At 44.7% G+C, this 19,720-nt stretch overlaps 1 protein-coding gene across 1 annotated transcript; it reads right to left on the minus strand.

Moving 5' to 3' along the window:
• Positions 9,176 to 13,799, minus strand: LOC8084755 (L-type lectin-domain containing receptor kinase IX.1). The gene is made up of 2 exons (XM_021445595.1): positions 12,228 to 13,799; positions 9,176 to 10,146 (listed from the first exon to the last, which is right to left on the minus strand). The coding sequence occupies exons 1-2, from the start codon at positions 13,676 to 13,678 to the stop codon at positions 9,378 to 9,380; spliced, it is 2,220 nt and encodes a 739-aa protein (XP_021301270.1). The 5' UTR covers positions 13,679 to 13,799; the 3' UTR covers positions 9,176 to 9,377.

Below are 19,720 nucleotides of genomic sequence, written 5' to 3' on the forward strand. Positions count from 1 at the left end.
GAAGGAGAACAAGAAACACCCAGAAATCAGTTATGTCTCTAGACATGACAAAGAGCTACTCTGGGGTGATGTCTTGCAACATTTCACACTGGAGACAAACGATGAACAGTTGAAGGAAAGAGTCCGAGATTGGTCTATGAAGAAGATGGCACCAATGTTCTAGGGCTATAAGAAGCGTCTATATTAAGACTACATCAAGAAAACATGACTCCAGATTTCAACTCTCCGAACTATGCGAAGCTACGGCCGTTTTGGGACGACTTTGTACGATTCAAGATGTCCGTAGATGCTCAGGAACGGGTGAGAAAGGACCAAGAGAATGCCCGGCGCAAGACCTACCACCACACGATAGGATCAGGTGGCTACCAAACCGTCGTTCCTAAGTGGGAAAAGGCCGAAAAAGAGTTAATCGACAGGGGGTTGGTGCCCGAATCCCTCGAGTGGCCTGAGCACGCGAAGCACTGGTTTTTCGCTCACGGAGGCTCACTGGACCTTGAGACAGGAAAGGTTGTGTATGGGGAATGCATCCAAGCTGTTGCGGAAAGATTCCATCAAGCCTGCTCCATCGCTGAAAGTGGAGAATGACAGCCGAATAGAGATAAAGATGAGTTGACATTCGCCCTAGGGAACCCTGAGCACGGTGGACGGATGAGAGGCTATGGCACCGTGTCGTGGGAACATGCCTTCCCTGCTGATAGGGAAACTTATAGAAGCCGCCAGAGAAAGAAGGAAGAGGACAGGGAACGGATACGCAGATTGGAGGAAGGACTCATAAAGACCCAAGAAGTGGCTCAACGGGCCCTTGTGCGGGAGCAAGCGCTGAAGGCCACAGTGGATGAGAAAATCCAAAAAGCCATGGAGGAAGCTGTAACTTTCCGCCTCCAAAGCTTGTCACAGCCACCGGCCGCCAACATCAGCCCTTGCTCAGCTCATCTAAAGAGCAGTTGTGCTTCTACGGAGGCGCCTGCGAGGCAAGTTGATGACGTAGGGCTGCGATTCCTGATGGATGACGTCACCGCTCCGTTGACGTCTTGTGAGCTCCATATTCCGGAGGGCGATGGCACAGTAAAGGTGGCTACCGGTGTCGTATCTCCTGTCGACCCCACCAAGACACCAAGGATCCACTCTGTCCCAGTACCAGCCGGATATGCTTGTGTCTCGGTGGATAGAGTGGTCAGAGGCCGTGAAAATGTGCCTCTCGATATCGAAGGCGGTGATGGAGAGAAGACACTTGCTGAAGCGGAGAAGACATTCATATGTTGGAGGAAACGGTACATCATTATTCCTGGGGTGCCGCCGCCACAACCGAACCCTAGCAGGTGCAGATTATTATGGACGCTACTGCTTTTTCTATAATTATATACTGTATCAAATTACATTGAGTCATGTATACATATACCTTATTTGTTTTTCTTCAAATCCAGGGCCTCCCCCCACTGAAGTCCGTCTGTCCATTCACCGCATGACCATAGTGCCGTGGGACACGACGACGACGACGTACAAGAGAAGGCCGCATCCCCACCACCGGCCGCCGCATCTCCTCCACGAAGGAATCCAACGCCGCCCGCGGTCGAATCTCCTCCACAACAGCAAGCTCCACCTACGCCGCTGCCTCCGCCAATGCCGACAACGGCCGCCGCCTCATCGGCACCGGCTGGTGCTGCATCGAGGAGGAAGAGGTCGTCCGCCGAGACACAGAGATCACTCCAACCACCTGCGGCAAAGAGGAAAGCTTTGAACACGAAGATCCCGAAGACGACCAAGCTTCCATATGAGAAGACCGATGAGGAACTGCTTGCTGCAAGCAAAGCGGAAGTCAAAGCATTCTTTGAAAAATGCAAAGCTAATAGAAAAGCAGAGCAAGAGCCGCCATACCTAATGTATCCTTGTTCAAAGCTACGTCAAGTGGTGCAGAAAATTACAGACGCGAACCGTGCTGCGAGTAAACAACCAGGGTCAACAATATCAGACTACGACCGTACTGTCCTAAAGAAAATCAAGGCAGACAAAAGAAAAGTCCAGCAAAGAGTTGCACAGCTCGGCGAACAAGCGCAACAATCAGTTCAGCCACTAGTGGTTGCGAATGAGTACGGTTCAAACGCCAACTTGCTGGCAATGACTATACGTGCTAATGTGGACTTAGATGAACTCGGGAATTGGATGGACGAAACTGGGCTGCCCCTAGAAGCACTTCTAGGCGTACCGATGTGCCAATCCACGGAGGTGTCGATGACTATCAGAGTCAATACATTTACGGCAGGAGTATGTGCCACCCTGAGAAGGTACGAGGACTTGGTACGCAAATATACAAGCTGCACGAGTACTACTTGAGAGTCAGCTCAAAACATATAGAAGAAGAATTGATTGTCGTCTGAGTCCGCGACCGACACTACTTCCATGGAGATGACGTCATATGGATAGATTTTAGTGAAGTACACCAACTTCTCCATATGAATGCTCTCGACAAATCTCTCATGAGATGCTACTATATGTAAGTGATTCTTCCTTTCAATCATTAATTGCATTATAGCATATGTATGTATTCGTAATAACTACGCTCACGATGTGCAGACACATGATGAGACAACAAAGATTGAAAAAAGACAATCGAATTGGTTTCATCGATCCATATGTCGTGTACAAGGACACTAAAACTAAAGATCCATTGAATCTGAAGCCTAAGGAAATGGAGAAGAACCTCCGGATGTTCTTTTATAACCAAAGGCATACGGAGAAGATACTCTTCCCTTACAATATGGGGTAAGTGTTGTGTTATATCATGTCTTAGTTAATCCGGCATTAAGATATACATATATAAGTTGACTCTAAACAAATGCAGAGATCATTGGATACTCATTGAGACTAAGATCACGGAACAAAAAATACATGTGTGGGACTCAATGAAAAAAGACCTGGCACTCTATCAAGACATAATAGACATGATCCAGAGGTAAGTATATATCATACTTTAAATATCGATGCGTGCTCCTTTACTTTATTATGCTAGCTATACCTAATCAACGAGCGTCTTATTGGGCAGGGCTTGGGCTTGGCTACAACAAAAATATCGTACGAATCTGAATGTGTCACTTCCTCCTCCTGTTCTACTCCCTTGGTGCCCACGCAGCTGTTTGAAATGAATCTATGTAGATACTATGTTTGTGAATTTATGCGGTGCACCCTATTTAAACCTGCTCAAAGTGTTCTAAAAGTAAGTAACATGCATGTGTATACAGTAAATTCATACCTTATTTATTTGTTGGAACTAAATAGATTTTATGTATATTAATATCTTTTTTAACTAATGCAAATGGAAGGAGTGGAATATGAAAGATAAAGTGTTCGAGTACACATTACTCCTTGGAATCCAGGAGACGATCGCCGGATTTATCAACGATCATGTCATACCGGAAGACGGCGAGTTCCACTTATACCCGCAGGGCTTCAAGCCCATTCCAAACAAGGACGAACACTTGTATGAGCTTTGAGTGGGCGGGCAAATATTATGTAATCATTAACCGGTGGCAGCACACTTGATTATTACTTGTACATAATATTATTATTGTAAATGTAATGTGTATGTACGTATGTGTATAGCTATATAATATATATTGATATATATATATTATATGGATAATATATATATGTAGTTTCATACTTTAATTGTGTGCAATAATGACGCTCTCGTATAGGTGCAACGTATACGGATAATTGCAGCATATACGATTAAATTGGAGAACATATACAATTGAAAACCAAAATCAATAAAGAAATAAAAAGGAAAAACAAAAAGAAAAACAAAAACAAAAACAAAAAAACCATTAGTCCCGGTTGGTAATACCAACCGGGACTAAAAGGGTGGCCAGGGGTGGCGCCACGTCACTGCCTGGCGCCCCCTGTAGTCCCGGTTGGTATTACCAACCGGGACTATATGTCCCCATTTAGTCCCGGGCCGGAGAGCCGGGACTAAAGGTGGGACTTTTAGTCCCGATCCCTTAGTCCCGGCTCGCCACCCGAGACTACAAGTGCTTTTCAACCGGGACAAAAGGCCTGTCCTGTACCAGTGTTCGTGCTACACTACTTAGCCGCCGAACCACCAAGTGTTGGCGGACACAACCGGGATTAGCATGCCAGCAAACACATGAACCTCGGAAGAAAAATTGTGTGTTCACATTGTGATTGATTGGCATTCTCCCAGTAATTGATTGGTTCATATCTTGTTGATTGGTTCTTCTCCAACACGACGGTATAAAGATCACATCCTCTCTATTTATATTTCCTCAAAGTAGTGTAATTAGCTTTAGTTGCTAGCTTTATCTTGTGTACCTTAGTTCACTAGTGTAGTTTGTAGTGACATAACTCTTATATGCCTAGCGATGTTACTAACTAGAATGGCTAGGATAGGTAGCTTGCAAACCTTCAATTAGAGTTAGAACAAAAAACTTCGCTTTGTTATTTACTAACTTCTTGCTCTAGTGAGTTTGTAGAAATTTTATTAGGCCATTCACCCTCCTTTAGCCATATATCATATTAGGACCTTTCAGACTAGCCTAAGTCTATCTCCAACAACAACACTTAAAATATAAGACCCATTTACCGTTCGGGTAGCGCTACAAGCAAAGGGTTCAATAACCATTCAACATATTCTCCAACAACAGGGCCCAAAAAAGAATCCTTTCTGCACATGGGTTTCCAGAAGAAAGGAAGAGACCTGATCGCGAAAAAAAGAAGAAAGGACACTCATATTTGGGTTGTGCCTCTTCCAAAATGAATCTCCCATATAGGTACTCTGTTGAAAGCCGATTTTGGATCTCCTGCCACCAATTTTAGATTTGGGTGCCTATATAGGTTGCGTGTTAGAGACGGTCTAAGCATGCTAATGGTTTGGAAATTGAACTGAACCTAGGACACAATCATTCATGAGGTCTTGATGAAGGTTTTATGAGAGTTTTACGGGTATTAAATGGGCTGATGTGGCACCGTATTTATGAAGAGAGATGATAATAGTTTTATAAGAATAGAGAATGATTTACAGAATGAAACTCTTCGGTACTATTTCTAAAATATAGATGTGTTGAATCAAAAAAATATAGATGTATTGAAAACTGAGACATTAAACCATCACTTAGACTGGCCTGATTAGAATTTTTTCCTCCAAACTAAATTGAACCAGACCACTTATATTCTTGGAACCGAACCAGTCCAGAGTTGCTTAACACCATGGTTCCAAACTGTAGGTAAGCCATTTAATTATCGTGGCTTGGTTACAGCTAAAATAGATTTCCACATGCTTTCTTCTATTTTGTTTAAAACAAGGGAACAAGGTTCCAGCCTTTATCATTCGTAGATGGTGCATAACTGATAGTCCAAATACAAATCGGAGTCAAGGCCACAAGTAAGATAAACTTTTTAATTAGCCCAGCTAGTGAGCACAACAAACAAGGGAAGAAACTAGTCGGCAACATGATTTCTAAAGCTACATCTAAACATTGCAAAGACCGCCATAATTAACGTCGCCCAGTCTCCGCAATGAATTTTCAAGTCTATCCTCCGCTCTATGCAGCGTGGACAACTATCGCAACTAAAATGTCGCCCTGAAAACTACATATATTAAAGTGTTAGAACTATCCTTCTTAAATACCACATCATTTCTATTCAACCTTATTGCCCAACAAAGTGCAGCAGAATTTTGTTTTTGAGTTTAGGAATTGATCCATGAATCAAAGAACCAAACAAATTAGCAAAGATATAATACTATACAACTAATTTTGCGAGGCGGTACCCTTTTATTAGCTGAGACGTTTATAAAATCTAACTGTCTCGGTTAATGTCTAGGGTTAGCGGAGGCGGACGTTTTAATTAATCGAGGCGGCCACAATTAATCACCTCACAAAATTGATTTATGAAGGCGGTTAAAAAATATCCGTCACCTAAAATCTATTAACGGAGGTGGATCTTATAAGAGGCCTGTCTTCAAAAAATACCTATATTTTTGGAGGCAGACCACTCCCTTAATGTACCTGAGCCCATTAACAGTATACCTCAGTCCATCTTGGCCCAACGGCAACGTCATAGTATATATATGAGATGAAACCCCAGCCCATCTTCAATCCCTCACTCACCTCTCACTCTCACACAGCGCCTCCCCTCCCTTTCCCTCACCCGAGCGTGAGCCCACAGTGGCGGCACCTCTCCCTCTCCCTCTCCCTCACCCTCACCCTCACCCTCACCCGAGCCTGAGTCCATAGTGGACCTGGATGCCGAAAGGAGGAGCTCACGGGCGCAGTGGCCTAGCAACCTAGCAGCGAAGCCTCCCAGGCACGGTGGCATGGCCTCGTGGCATGGCGGCCTAGCCTCGCCCCTCTTCCTCTGTGATGGCGCACCTCCTTCCCCACGCCCTCCTCCTCCACGATGACACCCCTCCTTCCCCATGCCCTTCTTCTTCGTGATGATGCCCCTTCTCTCCCACCCACTGGATCTGGTGGTGGAGCGGCTGATCTGGCCGCATGTGCTCCCATGATGATGGATCTGGTTTAGGAGGCGTGGATCCTATGGTGGAGTGGCCAGATTTGGCCGATGTGCTCTCCCGACGGCGATCTAGTTCTAGAGGTGCGGATCTGGTGCTGGTGCGAGCGGTGGCGGCCTATGATTGGGCTCGCTGAGATTTTCCATGTGTTTTCTTTTTTTGTTTTTATTTAATTTACCGAGGTGGATATTTGAACCGTCTCGGGAAAGATTTATTTATTGTGACCTTTCAACTGAGGTGATTGGGATATCCATCTCGGTTAATCCATTCCGTCGACCTCGGTTAAATTTACAGTTATGTATAAAATAGGGTAAACCTCTTTAAAATAATCTTCTAACCGCATATCCTCCCAAAACACACCTACTCCTCACTCTTCGCCTTAAAAGCACCACAGCTAGAAAATCGTCCTTTAATTTGTTAGATAAGACCAGCTCAGAAATGAGAATCCCCATGCCTATGTTGCACCTTTGTAAGGCAGTATTAGACAAATATTTCCTTCTTGGAGCATCTTCGGTTGTTTAGTAATAATCTACTTGCTAAACTAATAAATCTAACAAGTTAATAAAAGTAGTAACCTTAAATTTTATCCTTCTCCAACAGTTCCCCATAATAGCTTTTTGTGGGCGCTAGCAAGTAGGAAAAAAATAGATATGAGCTTTACTTTAATTTTTGAAAGCTATTATAGGGATCAGTTAGAGAAGAATACAATTTAAGGTTGCTACTTGTTTTATTAACTTGTTATATTTTTATTAGTTTAGCAAATAGATTATACCAAACTCCTGGAGATGCTCTTAGAACAAATCAAAATTCTCTCCCTCTCTTGTAGACTCACAATTAAGGATGCAATTCGGGTGGCAACGACTAACCCGCCCTACTTATGCCAAGCCGCAAAAGCTTCACGGGTTGATGTGGCGAGCCCACAACGGCCGCATGATATACGCTACAAGATGAGGGTTCTTCTAGCCCACTTATCTCCACGTCCAATCTTGTTCGTTTGCATGATATACGCCGCACCCATGGGTCTGCTGCACTGCACGGGCTTGGCCCCGTATGCAGCCTCCGTCCACCACCCACGCGTGACTGCCTCTGCCAACCTTTCGTTGGCTGCCCTCGACATGCTCACCGCATACATGCCGTCTCCCAGCTCTAGCGTGTCCTCCAGTGGCGCTCAGCGACTGCGCTGAGGTGGTCGCCGCCTCTGTAGAGTTCGCGCGGCCAAATGTATGGGAGGTGTCGAGTAGGCCGAGGGGCCTCAGCTGCTCTGGCGCGTGGACAGTGCTGCCATGACCTGCGAGGACACACGTGTGCCAACGACCTCAGGCAACCGGCTCCGGTGAGTACCGAGCTCCACACGAGGGTGCGCCGCGCCAAGGAGTATACCAGCATGGATCTCCCGCTTGTCAATAACCCGCGGCATATGTGCAAGCGGGATGTGGATTGGTGGTACGGTGCTGATGCAGAATGTGGGTTGCTGGCTTACCGCTTGGAATATGTGGGCTAGAGGTTTCAGCCAACTCTATATAACTGGATTAGGTTAGAGTGTTACATGGGTTGGTGGTGTAGGCAACCCAGCGGCTGGGTTGGCGCGGCAGCGCGCCCCACCTTGTATCCTTACTGCCAATGAATAAACTCAATGCCAGGCTCCACTCAATGCGAGGGTGCTCCGATCGGAACCAGGTCCTGAACGCAGTTTTTTTGCCCTCAAGGGCATATGCTCCCACTCTCTCCACCACTGGATTCGCATTGAGAAGTGTGCAAACACACATCTCAAAGCAGATTCACATTAAGATATGTATTTGCACACTTTTCAATGGGAATCCAGTAGTAGAGAGTGGGAGCACATGCCTTAAGGGCAAAAATAACTTTCCCACCGGGTCCTCTACAATCAAGCAAATCAACTGTTGTTTGCAATCAAGCATTTGAGCCGTGCATTTTAGATCCAACCGTGAGCCCACAAAATGCTAAAACCAAACCAAAGCCGGCCCATCTCAGCCCAGCCACGTGAAGGATACCCCCTGGGCGAGTCCTGGACTCCACCACGGTTGCAGCTGGACCTTGAACCCGTACATGAAGAAATCATTGCAATCTGGGCCCTTTGCAGGCAAAATTGATGAAAAACTAAACACGGACTTGTTTAGATCCAAAAAGTTTTTGATTTTAATAATATAGTATTTTTATTTTTATTAGATAAATATTGTTTAATCATGGAGTAACTAGACTTATAAGATTCGTCTCGCGACTTGAAAAGTTTTTGGTTTTTTGGGTGAACTAAACAAGGCCTTATTTATAAATCTTTGGTATATCCGGATTTATGGTCAAGGAGGGTAGATGCTGATGCCTCCAACTGAACGCTTCCCATCATTGACAAATTTTGCATGAAAAAATTTAGTAAGTATAATCCCACTAGCATCAACCTAGGACTTAACTTCACTGAAAATACTGAAATTCAATTAGGAACCAAAGTCAGGTTCGCTTGTCTAAAATGCCATGACTGAAATTACTGTTCACTGATTTATTATGAGAGAGAAAACTGCTGACTGGCAGAAAAACTACGACAAACGAACGCAACCTAATTAAGCAACAAGTCGTATCCGGTCCTATTCGCTTAAACTTATCTACCAAATCAGCTAGTCATGAAATAACATCAGCTTGATCACAATAAATCAGCATCATATTTTAATTTTTAAAGCTAGCAGTAACCTCTGATGCAATAAGTGCACATAACTTCTTAAAAAAATACACTGTAATTTTGAAATGAAGGGCTAGCAGTTAAGTAGTCTATTTGATTTGCTTTAACAAAATTACTGCACTACACACATACCATACTCCCTATGATTTACTTAATCATTGTCTATGCTCTTGGGCTGAAGTGTTGAGTGACCGCCGGCGGCGAGCTGGAGCTAGACGTCCCCGTCGCACGGCTCGTCGTCGAAGTGCATGGCATGGTAACAGAAGACCCGACGGAGGTGGTGGTGGTGTCGCTGAACTGCATGGTGGAGGCACCGAACGGCTGCAGGTACACGGCGACCGGCATCTTGGGCGGCAGCAGCGGCATCCTGAACTTCCTCGACCGCAGCGCCTCGGCGGCCTGCCGGATCCCCGGTCGCATTTTTGGGTCAGGGTGCGCGCACCAGAGCCCGACGGCGACCACCCGCTCCATCTCCCACGGGTCAAAGGCTCCACCAAGCCGCTCGTCGGCGGCGTCCAGAGCGCCGCCTCGGCCGTGCATGTCCCAAGCCCACTCCACCAGGCGGAACACCTGTCCGTCCTGCAGCTTCCCCTCGCCGCCGGCGACGCTAGTAGGCGGCGCCATCGGCCGGCGCCCGCAGGCGACCTCAAGCAGCACGATGCCGAAGCTGTAGACGTCGGACTCCGGGGAGGCCTTGCCGGTGATGACGCACTCCGGGTCCAGGTACCCTGGCGTGCCAGCGACGGCAGTCATGGTCTGCAGGCTCATGCCGTGGTCGATGAGCCGCGCCAGCCCGAAGTCGCCGAGCTTGGCGTTGAAAGACTCGTCCAGCATGATGTTGCTCGGCTTGATGTCGCCATGGACGACGCACTGGTCCCACTCTTGGTGGAGGTACAACACGGCGGAAGACAATCCAAGAATTATCTGGTATCTGAAAATTCAAAATTGAGGTGAAAATTAGGTATGCTTGTTCGATTTGATTCGATGAAAGGAAGTACTCCACGGATTTCCACAAAAAGAAAATGTACTTCAAGACTCAAGACAAGAGGAGTGCTCTAACTAGTCTATCGTTTGAACTTACGTGCCGAGTTTGTTAGCCATTCAACAGTATTTTTCTCTTGGTATTTTCAGTCATAGCTTATCAACCAAACAAATATTAGTTTTGCCGCACATATAGTACAGAGCTTCATTAATCTACAAGGTAATCATAGTAGAAAAGAACCCAACAAGTGAATGCTCTGTTCAAAGTTCACATTACTCCTACAAATCTCATGCACACTTTTGAGAGTCATTCTCATTTTCTATTTGAGTAAAGTCCATCACCGGTTCCTAAACTTGTTCAAGTGTGTCATCCCGGTCCCTATCACGAAACGACCGTTTAGGTACCCAAACTTGTTTGGTTGTATCATCCTGTTCACTAAACTTAAATGTCTCCATATAGGTCTTCAAACTTGTTCAGTTGTGTCATCCCGGTCCCTAAACTTGTTTTTAAGTCTCATCTTGGTCAAAACAGAGTGAATCTAAAAACTCTATATTGAATAATAACTCACAACTTTTCCATTTGAACTCAAATGAAGATAAACTTTATATCAAAATTGTAGTCAACAACACGATCTACAACTTTGTAGTTGAAAAGTGTTCAAATTAAAATCATTTAGGGTCCCAAAATATGTTTTTAAGTTTATAAATTTTGAAATTTAAAATTTAAAATTAAATTTTGTAACACTAAATGACTTCACATAAAAAACTTTTCAACTACAAAGTTGTAGATTGTGTTGAGGACTACAACTTTGATATAAACTTCATCTTCATCCGAGTTCATTTGAAAAAGTTATGAACTATTTTTTGATATAGTGTTTTTAGATTGCTTTGTTTTGACCCAGATGAGACTCAAAACCAAGTTTAGAGACTAGGATGACACAACTCAATAAATTTGAGGACTTAAACAGATGAATTCTAAGTTTAGGGACCGGGATGACACAAGTGAACAAGTTTGGTACCGAGATGACATATACGAACAAGTTCGAGGACCTAAATGGTCAATTTGCGAGTTTAGGACCAAGATGACACAACAGTACAAGTTTAGGGACCGGTGGTGGACTTTACTCTTTTTATTTTTAGCTAGCGAGAAATCTAGAATAGAAGATGACTATATTTCGTCTAGAAAAGCTGTTAGAGGATAATTTTTCACCAAAACCTTTATTTCTAACATTTAGGAAGGATTTAGAGAGTCTCTTAGAGTTGTTCTTACACCTATTTTTAGATGCATGCCAAATTGAGGCATGCCAAATTGCTAAATACGTCTAGAATCCATTTATAGAGACATTAAAACTCTCAGCCACCTCTAGAAATACCTTTATTTCTAGATGCAGCTAGAAATCATAGTCGCCTCTAAATATAGCATTTTTAAAGGTAAGTTGGAGTTTTCAGCCACCTCTAAAATTATAGGGTATTTCTATATGCGCTGGAATGTGTAGAAGTCTCTAAAAATCGATTTGTAAAGGAAGGCTAGCTAAGGAGCCATTTTTTATGGTTGATTTTGATAGAGCCGGGTCAAGCAAAAAGAGGACGCCCCTCTGAAAATCATTCATGTAGTACTATGAGCTAAGTTTCAAATATTATTGCCTCAGACTTTTTAAACCGCTGAGTGCCCAAAAATAAATGGAGAGAGACCGTATCAATCAAACTGTAAAAGATGCCAAACCGGTAGAACTCAAGGGTTTGTCGTGTCTGCGAACATAACTGTCTAATTTGACTTGAAATTTCCACTTGGTTGAATTGCTGGCTTTTCGACGTGGACATACATGTGTGCATTTTTTCTGCTTTCTTGGGTAGGACCGCGGGAGGCTTCATCTGCTAATTTTCCTTGGCCGATTCTAATCAGTGTAAAAGTATAGGTGCTGACAAAATTAATTAGCGTGCTACTGGCGGATCGCTACGTGCACCCATACAACAGAGTGAGAGTGAGAAAAGTAGTAGAGCAGAGCAGCAAAGACAAGAGGGTGTACGTACCTCGTCGGCCATGTCAGTGTCACCTCCGTGCTGTAGAGGTGGCCATCGAGGCTGCCATTGCTGACCAGTTCGTAGACCAGCATGAGCCGCCTCCGGCCATGGCACCAGCCGATGAGCTGCACCAGGTTCCGATGCCGCAGCCGGCTGATGACGGTGACCTCGGACCTGTACTCCTTCCTTCCCTCCATGGACGCCCCCCGAGCGAACACCTTGATGGCGACATCCAGGCCGGATTCCTTCAGGTGGCCGCGGTACACCGACCCCGACCCGCCCTGCCCCAGCTTCCCCTCCGCCGCGAACTCCTTCGTCGCCGCCGCCAGTTGCGCGTACGGGATCGGTCGGGGCCCCGTGCTGGACTCGAAGTCCCTATCATCGACCACGTCCAGGGAGTCGTCGTCGTCGCCGTCCGTCGTTAGCTTCTCCTCGTCGTATCGTTGCTTGCCCCTTCTCCTTGAACGCCGGACTAGTAACACCGCCACGGCGACGACGACGAGCAGGAGTACCAGCAAACCAGCGGCGGCCACTCCGGCGCCGAGTTGCAGGGTCGTCGTCGACTTCTTGGTGGTCACAGCGATGGAGGTGCTGTTCTTGGTTGCCAACGTCGAGCGGAACGAGAACGAGAGCACCGTGTGGTTTGCGGCGTGCTCGTCGCCTGTCGCCGCCGAGAAGCCAACCGCGACTTGCTCCGGCAGCAAGCTTCTCAAGTCCACGGTGGCTGCGGACGTGTAAGTGGCGCCGCTTCCGATTCCGACCATCATCAGGGTGACGTCGAGGCTGCGCGTGCCGTTGTCGTAGACGACGGTGGCGAACATCTCGCCGGCGTCGACGAGGCTGCCGTCGGGCAACACCGTGTAGTCGCCGCGGGAGTCGACGTTGTTGACGTCGACGCCGATGTGGTGGCTGCTGGCGTCCCAGATGTCCTTGTGGATGTCGAACTCGACGGCGACGAACCTGGAGTCGCCGGAGGCGTTGAAGCTGGCGTAGCTAGGCGCCTCGCTCTCGTCGAAGAGGCCGAGGCAGCCGTCGTAGGACTCCTGCGGCAGGTCCGGCGTGTACGGTGCGAGGAAGAACGCCATGCCGTGCCCGGCGCTTGCGGCGCCGCCCTTGCCAGGGACGGACTGGATGCTGAAGCTGAAGTTGGCGGTGAAGCTGGCAGCCTCGCCGGTGGTGCTGTCCCAGAGCTGCACCGGCTGCCTGTGCCACGCCCGCCCCCTGGCGCGCCCGGCGAACTCGTCGCCGAGCAGCTCGATCCTGCCATCGAATACGCGTGCGTCGTCCTCCGGCCTGAAGTCATCCGGGTTGAAGAAGGTGTAGCTGAAGGAGAGAGAATTGGCTTGGTAAGGGACATGCAGCAGTGAGAGGGCCAACAAGGAGAAGACGAAGAGAAGGAGAAGCTGCTGATGATGATGAGCTCTGCTGCTTGAGCATGAGCACAAGTTTTTTACAGCCATGGAAGTTAATTATTTGGGTGTGTTCGTCAAATTCGGTGATTATTGGACTGTCACAACAATATAATGGCATACTCACACAGTTGTGTGTGAGATACGTCGATCAATCATGCCTCATATATACTCAAATTAAATTTATAGAACTGAAGGTTGTCAAGTAGGTCCCATGCTTCGGGACGGTCCACACACAAGTTGCTAGCTAGTCAGATTTTTTATGAGCATGATGTCGACTAAATCTATTACACAGAGTATTTTTTGCGTAATGTTTTTAACATATAAATCTTAGAAACTATCTGAATAATCAGAGACCGCGCGCCACCTCCGGGATGGATCAAAATTAATGTTGAATGGTTCCTTTGTTTTGTAGACAGGCCAGACCGGGCCATCGTTTGAAGGCCCGTGGAAGGCTATACAAAGATGGCTAAGGCCTGGTTTAGTTCGTGAAAAAAAATAGATACAGTAGCATATTTATAATTATAGCAATTAGTATATAATTATAAATTAATTAGATTTAAAAGATTCGTCTCAAGAAATACATGTAAATTATACAATTAATTATTTTGGTGTCCAAATATTTGATGTGGTGACGAAAAGTTTGAGTGGAAACTAAACAAGACGTAACTCAAATCATCATTCAACCGGACTGTGCCCGTATTTATTTGGCAATGATAAGCGAAATTAGAGACAAGTTGAAGCAGGCTTCATCATAGAGGAGGCAAAAGGTCTCACGTATCTACTCTATGAATGGAAGATCTCCCAAGTGAAGAGAGAGAGTAATGAAGTACTCCTTCTATTTTTAAATAGAGTGCGTTGCAACGGAAATAAATTAATACCGAACATAAACTCTTCATATTGCCTGAACAACACTCCTTATGCAACTCCCACTCCAAAAAGCATCCGAGAGACTACGGTAACAAAAGCATTGTCATAAGCCAGCATCCTAATCATCTAGCTTCTACAATTCATTGTGCACATCTGCTAGAGGTGGCTTTCTTCTCCATGTAAAACCTTTCTAAGCAGAAGTCTGGGCAATTTGATCCATGTTCAGTCTATAACGAAGTGAGGAGAACAAGCACATTGTACACCCATCTTTATACCAATCCAATTACTACACCAAATTTTCTACTTCTACTGACAATTCTTATCATTGGCAAGTTAAGGATGCCTTTGTCTAAGAAGCAATCAACAATTCATACAGCTGCCAATTTCAGTGATTGTTAAGGGGAAGAAAGATCATGATTGGCATGGCACCAATGTTAAATTTATCAATTAATGAGAACACTTCATCTGTGCGCAAGTAATCAAAACACTTCCTGATATGCATTTTGTTGCTCCCTTAGGAGCTGGCGTTGATCCTGGTTCAGAAGCATTGTCGGCCAGATTCAATCCCTCTGTGAAGTCGTTGCAGAGGCACCATATGCTAAGACGATAAGATGCTTGTGCTGCTTGCTGCTGGTCATCTGCAGAGGCACCATATGCTGCATCCGTGAACACATTGCCATTAGCAATAAGACAATAAGATGCTTGTGCTGCTTGTTGCTGGTCTGCCCTTGCACGACAAACCTGCATCTGTCCATGAACACATGCACATCCACCATGATCCTAATGAACCAACAAAGATCATGTCCTTCTCGATGGTTCTGCTTTTCTTAGGAATTTTAAACCCATATCAATAGGAGCTAAGAAAATCACGAAAACAGATGTTGAAAGCTTAAAAAAACTGTCACGGTTCGCAATCAAGTGTTGATAATGTAGTTTACAAAGCACACACAATGATTCATAGTTTCATTATGATTTATTTCAGGCATTCATATATTAAGTAACAAAGGAATAAGGGCAAATTTTCTAAAATACATGTTTGCCCAGCCTGCCAAATATCGGCACAACATGAGCTCAGCTGCTCTTCACTGCCCACAAAGTCAGCACCTAGCAGCAATCTGCAATGCAGAGACCAAACCCACTTACTTCTCACGATAACGATCAGGGTGCTTGTATCAAAATCACGAAAAAATAAATAAAAATATTCTGAATCAAACAAAGTTCTTTAAAAAAACCCGTGGAGCCAGCTCTCCAGTAAAATTTATTAAAAAAAAAAAGAACCAAGACACCTTTACAGCAAGGTTAGGCAAAAACTAACCTGAAAAAGAGGGAGAGGTTTACCTATACAACAAAACACTACAAGCAAGGAGAGCAAAACAGATTTGATTGACCATACCTTTGTTTCAAACTGCAGAATCCGGATCTTTGCCGAGTGTTAAATACTTTGCTGAGTGTTTTCTTTCGGGCACTCGGCAAAGAAGCTCTTTGCCGAGTGTCAAAAAAATATTCGGCAAAGAAAATTTTAAATTGAATTTTGAAGCCCTAAACGAATTCAAATCAAAAAGTTTTCAACTTCAAAGTTGTATAGCTTCTCAAGATCTACAACATTTATTTTGGTCATTTTTTCATTTGACAAAGTCAAAATAAATTTGTTCGTAAAATTTACATCTCTCACATATATAAGATTTATGAAAAATATTAGAATAACTATATCGGATGAATAAATGATAAAAAAAACCAAAATAAACTATGTAGATCTTGATAAGTTATGAAATTTTATATTTGTCAACTTTTTCAATTGAGTTCATCTTGTCATGCAAAACTATGTCTTTAATTGAAAATTTTAAAATTTGAATTTTTTAAACGACCTCGGATGGAAAAACTCCCTAAATAAATTTTGTAGATCACAAAAAGTTATGAAACTTTGTAGTGATAACTTTTTGTTTTAGAATCATCTTATCATGCAAAAATTATATTTGAATTTCTCAAATTTGAAATTCAAATTTTGTAAACGACCTCGGATGGAGAAACTATCTAAATGAAAATTGTAGTTCCCAAAAAGTTATGAAACTTTGTAGTTGACAACTTTTAATTTGAAATCGTTTAGAATCTCAAATAATCAATTTATATGTGATTTAGTATAATATATGAGAAACAGAAATGCAATATAGTCACAAATGATAGTGTGGTGTAGTGGATAAGGAATTAGAGACGCGAGAGCGAGGTCTCGGGTTTGAATCCCACTGGCCGTAATGTCACGAAAAATTCTATAACTTGGACCTCGTTTAGTTCTCAAAAAATTTGTAAAATGTTGACAAATGTTGTCCCATATATTAATTAGGCTCAAAAGATTCGTCTCGCAAATTACAGATGAATTGTGCAATTAATTATTTTTTATCTATATTTAATGCTTCATGCATTTGCCGCAAAATACAATGTGGTGAGGAATCTTTGCCATTTTGCAAAACACTTCGGCAACTAAACACAGCCTTGAATAGCAGATAGAGTCGAGTGGGCGCAGGCCTCCTGTGAAAAAACAATTTTTTTCCTTTTTCCCCCTATTTTTTAGATTTTTTTTGGATTTTTTATTTTCTATCTTTGTCAAGTGTCAGCATTCGGCAAAGCCTTTGCCGAGTGTCTGAAAAATAACACTCAGCAAAGACCCCTTTGCCGACTAAAAATTTGTCGTGTAGTCTTTGCCGAGTGTATTTGGACCTTTGCCGAGTGAATTTGGGACTTTACCGAGTCTCATAGACACTCGGCAAAGTAATAGTATCCCGTAGTGGTAGTTTTAGAGCATTGACAATACAACATAACAATACTGAGATAGGGAACACCTGCATCTCGAATCCAAAGATTGCCAAAAAAAATGACAGAAATAAGGTCTATATGATATCTACAACTTTCTAATTATGAGTATTTAGAGAGAAAGAAAGAAACACAGTAGAATCTGCCTATGTGGAAAAGTTTAACGCCAAAACCCACCCTACAACAAGAATCTAGAAAACAAAATGCGTTCTAAATCTTGCACATATCAAGGGGGAATACTTACCTAGTGTTCATGAGAGAACAAGTGAGGAAAACAAAGAAATCATCACAACAAATGCACTTGTTCCAGTCCTCCTTATTCTTTATCATGGCCGTGAGACCACAGTAGCTAATCAGAAAATTGAATAAAGATTTGTGATCAAAGAAAGCACAGGCAGGACTGCACATTTGAGCATGCTGTAGCTGGCACATTGTTGGCGCTGGATCGAGCCAGAGAACTTCCCGGCGCGACGAACAGATGGCGGCGGCGCGGTGACCGCGGCGAGGGACCGAGTAGATGAAAACGAGAACAACAAAGATACGGGAAGACAATTTGTTCGCTGCCAATCGCAGCTTCTCTGGCCCCCTGATTCTCTTATTTATAGACTCAAGATGTTCCCCACGCCGTGCCGCACAGGTGCGCGCTACCCTTTCTACGTGGTGCGCGCCACATGCGCCTTGCACGCCACGGCGTGGCTAGACCGACTCAAACGGGCTGGACCGTGATCGCGCACGTCAACGATCACGCCGCCCAAATCTAACCGACGCTAAGCTTTAATTGAGACAAAGATTACATAAGATATCGCAACAAATTAGCTAACAAATCTCCCCCTAACTTGTTGCACCTCCATAACGCCGAGAGCGCTTCTGAGCTCCACGAACTTGACCCGGCCGAGTGCCTTTGTGAAAATGTCTGCAAGCTGATCTCCCGTTCCAACATGTTCCACCTCCACTCTGCCCTCTTCTATGCATTCACGAATGAAATGATACTTTGTATCAATGTGCTTGCTACGATCATGATGCACAGGGTTCTTGCTCAGCGCGATTGCGGACATGTTGTCCATCAGCAACTTCACCGGCGCCTCCTTTGTTCTCAGCACGTCAGCTATCAACCGGCTCAGCCACACGCCTTGACAGGCTGCTGCCGCCGCCGCCACATATTCAGCCTCGTAGGAAGACAGAGCAACAATCTTCTGCTTTTGCGATGCCCAGGTCACCAGGCTACCACCCAGGAAGTACACAACACCCGTAGTGCTCTTGCGATCCTCCACATCTCCTGCAAAATCACTGTCACTGTACCCGAGTAGAATTGGTTTCAGTCCAGTGCCCCTCTGATACTTGCAGACGTAGCCAATGGTGCCTTTTAGGTACCTCAACACACGTTTGACAGCCATCCAGTGAGCTTTTCTAGGGGCTTCCATGTACCTCCTAACCATCCCAGCAGCAAAAGCTAGGTCCGGTCTATTATTCACAATGTAACGAAGACTCCCAATAATGCTCCTGTAGGCTGTTGCTTCCACAACTTCTCCCTCCTTCGACTTGTAGAGTTTCAGTCTAGGTTCCATAGGAGTATCACAAGCATTGCAGGTCATCATCCCTGTGTTTTCAAGTATCTTCACTGCATATGAACCTTGACTGATCACAATCCCATCATCTCCTTGCTTCACCTCTATCCCAAGATAATAGCTAAGAAGGCCGAGATCGCTCATGCTGAATTTTTCTTTCATCTCAGACTTGAACTCCTCGATGTCATGGACATTCGGCCCTGAGATTATCAAATCATCAACATACACCCCTACCACAAGTGGAGAAGTTTTGCTCTTCCTTTTATACACTGCAGGATCCAGTTTACTCCTCATAAAACCAATATTCAGTAACTCTCTATCGAGTTTGGCGTTCCAGGCTCTCGGAGCCTGTCTCAAGCCATACAAGGCCCTATTCAATTTCAACACTTTGTCACCATTGCCCACAATGAACCCAAGAGGCTGCTTAACAAACACTGTTTCAGACAAGTCGCCATTCAGAAAAGCGCTTTTAACGTCCATATGATGCACTTGCCATCCACCCTGAGCTGCTAGAGCCAGGACCACTCTCACTGTTTCAATCCTCGCAACTGGTGCAAACACTTCATCAAAATCAACCCCTTGCACTTGAGCATACCCCTTCGCCACAAGCCTGGCTTTGTGTTTGACAAAATTGCCATCAGGATCCTTCTTCACTTTGTAAACCCACTTTAGCCTGATTGCTTTGTGGTTCCTCGGAAGATCACTGACCTCCCAAGTTTTATTTGCCTCAATTGCCTGCCTTCAGCCTTCATGGCATTCCTCCAGCAAAGTTCTGTCAGTGCTTGATCCACTGTACTCGGTTCTTCTGCTGCTACAAGACAAACCCCGTTGTACTCGAGCTGAAGCTGCTCGG

The sequence above is a fragment of the Sorghum bicolor genome, chromosome 8 (genome assembly GCF_000003195.3).
Source record: "Sorghum bicolor cultivar BTx623 chromosome 8, Sorghum_bicolor_NCBIv3, whole genome shotgun sequence".
NCBI classification, from domain to species: domain Eukaryota; kingdom Viridiplantae; phylum Streptophyta; class Magnoliopsida; order Poales; family Poaceae; genus Sorghum; species Sorghum bicolor.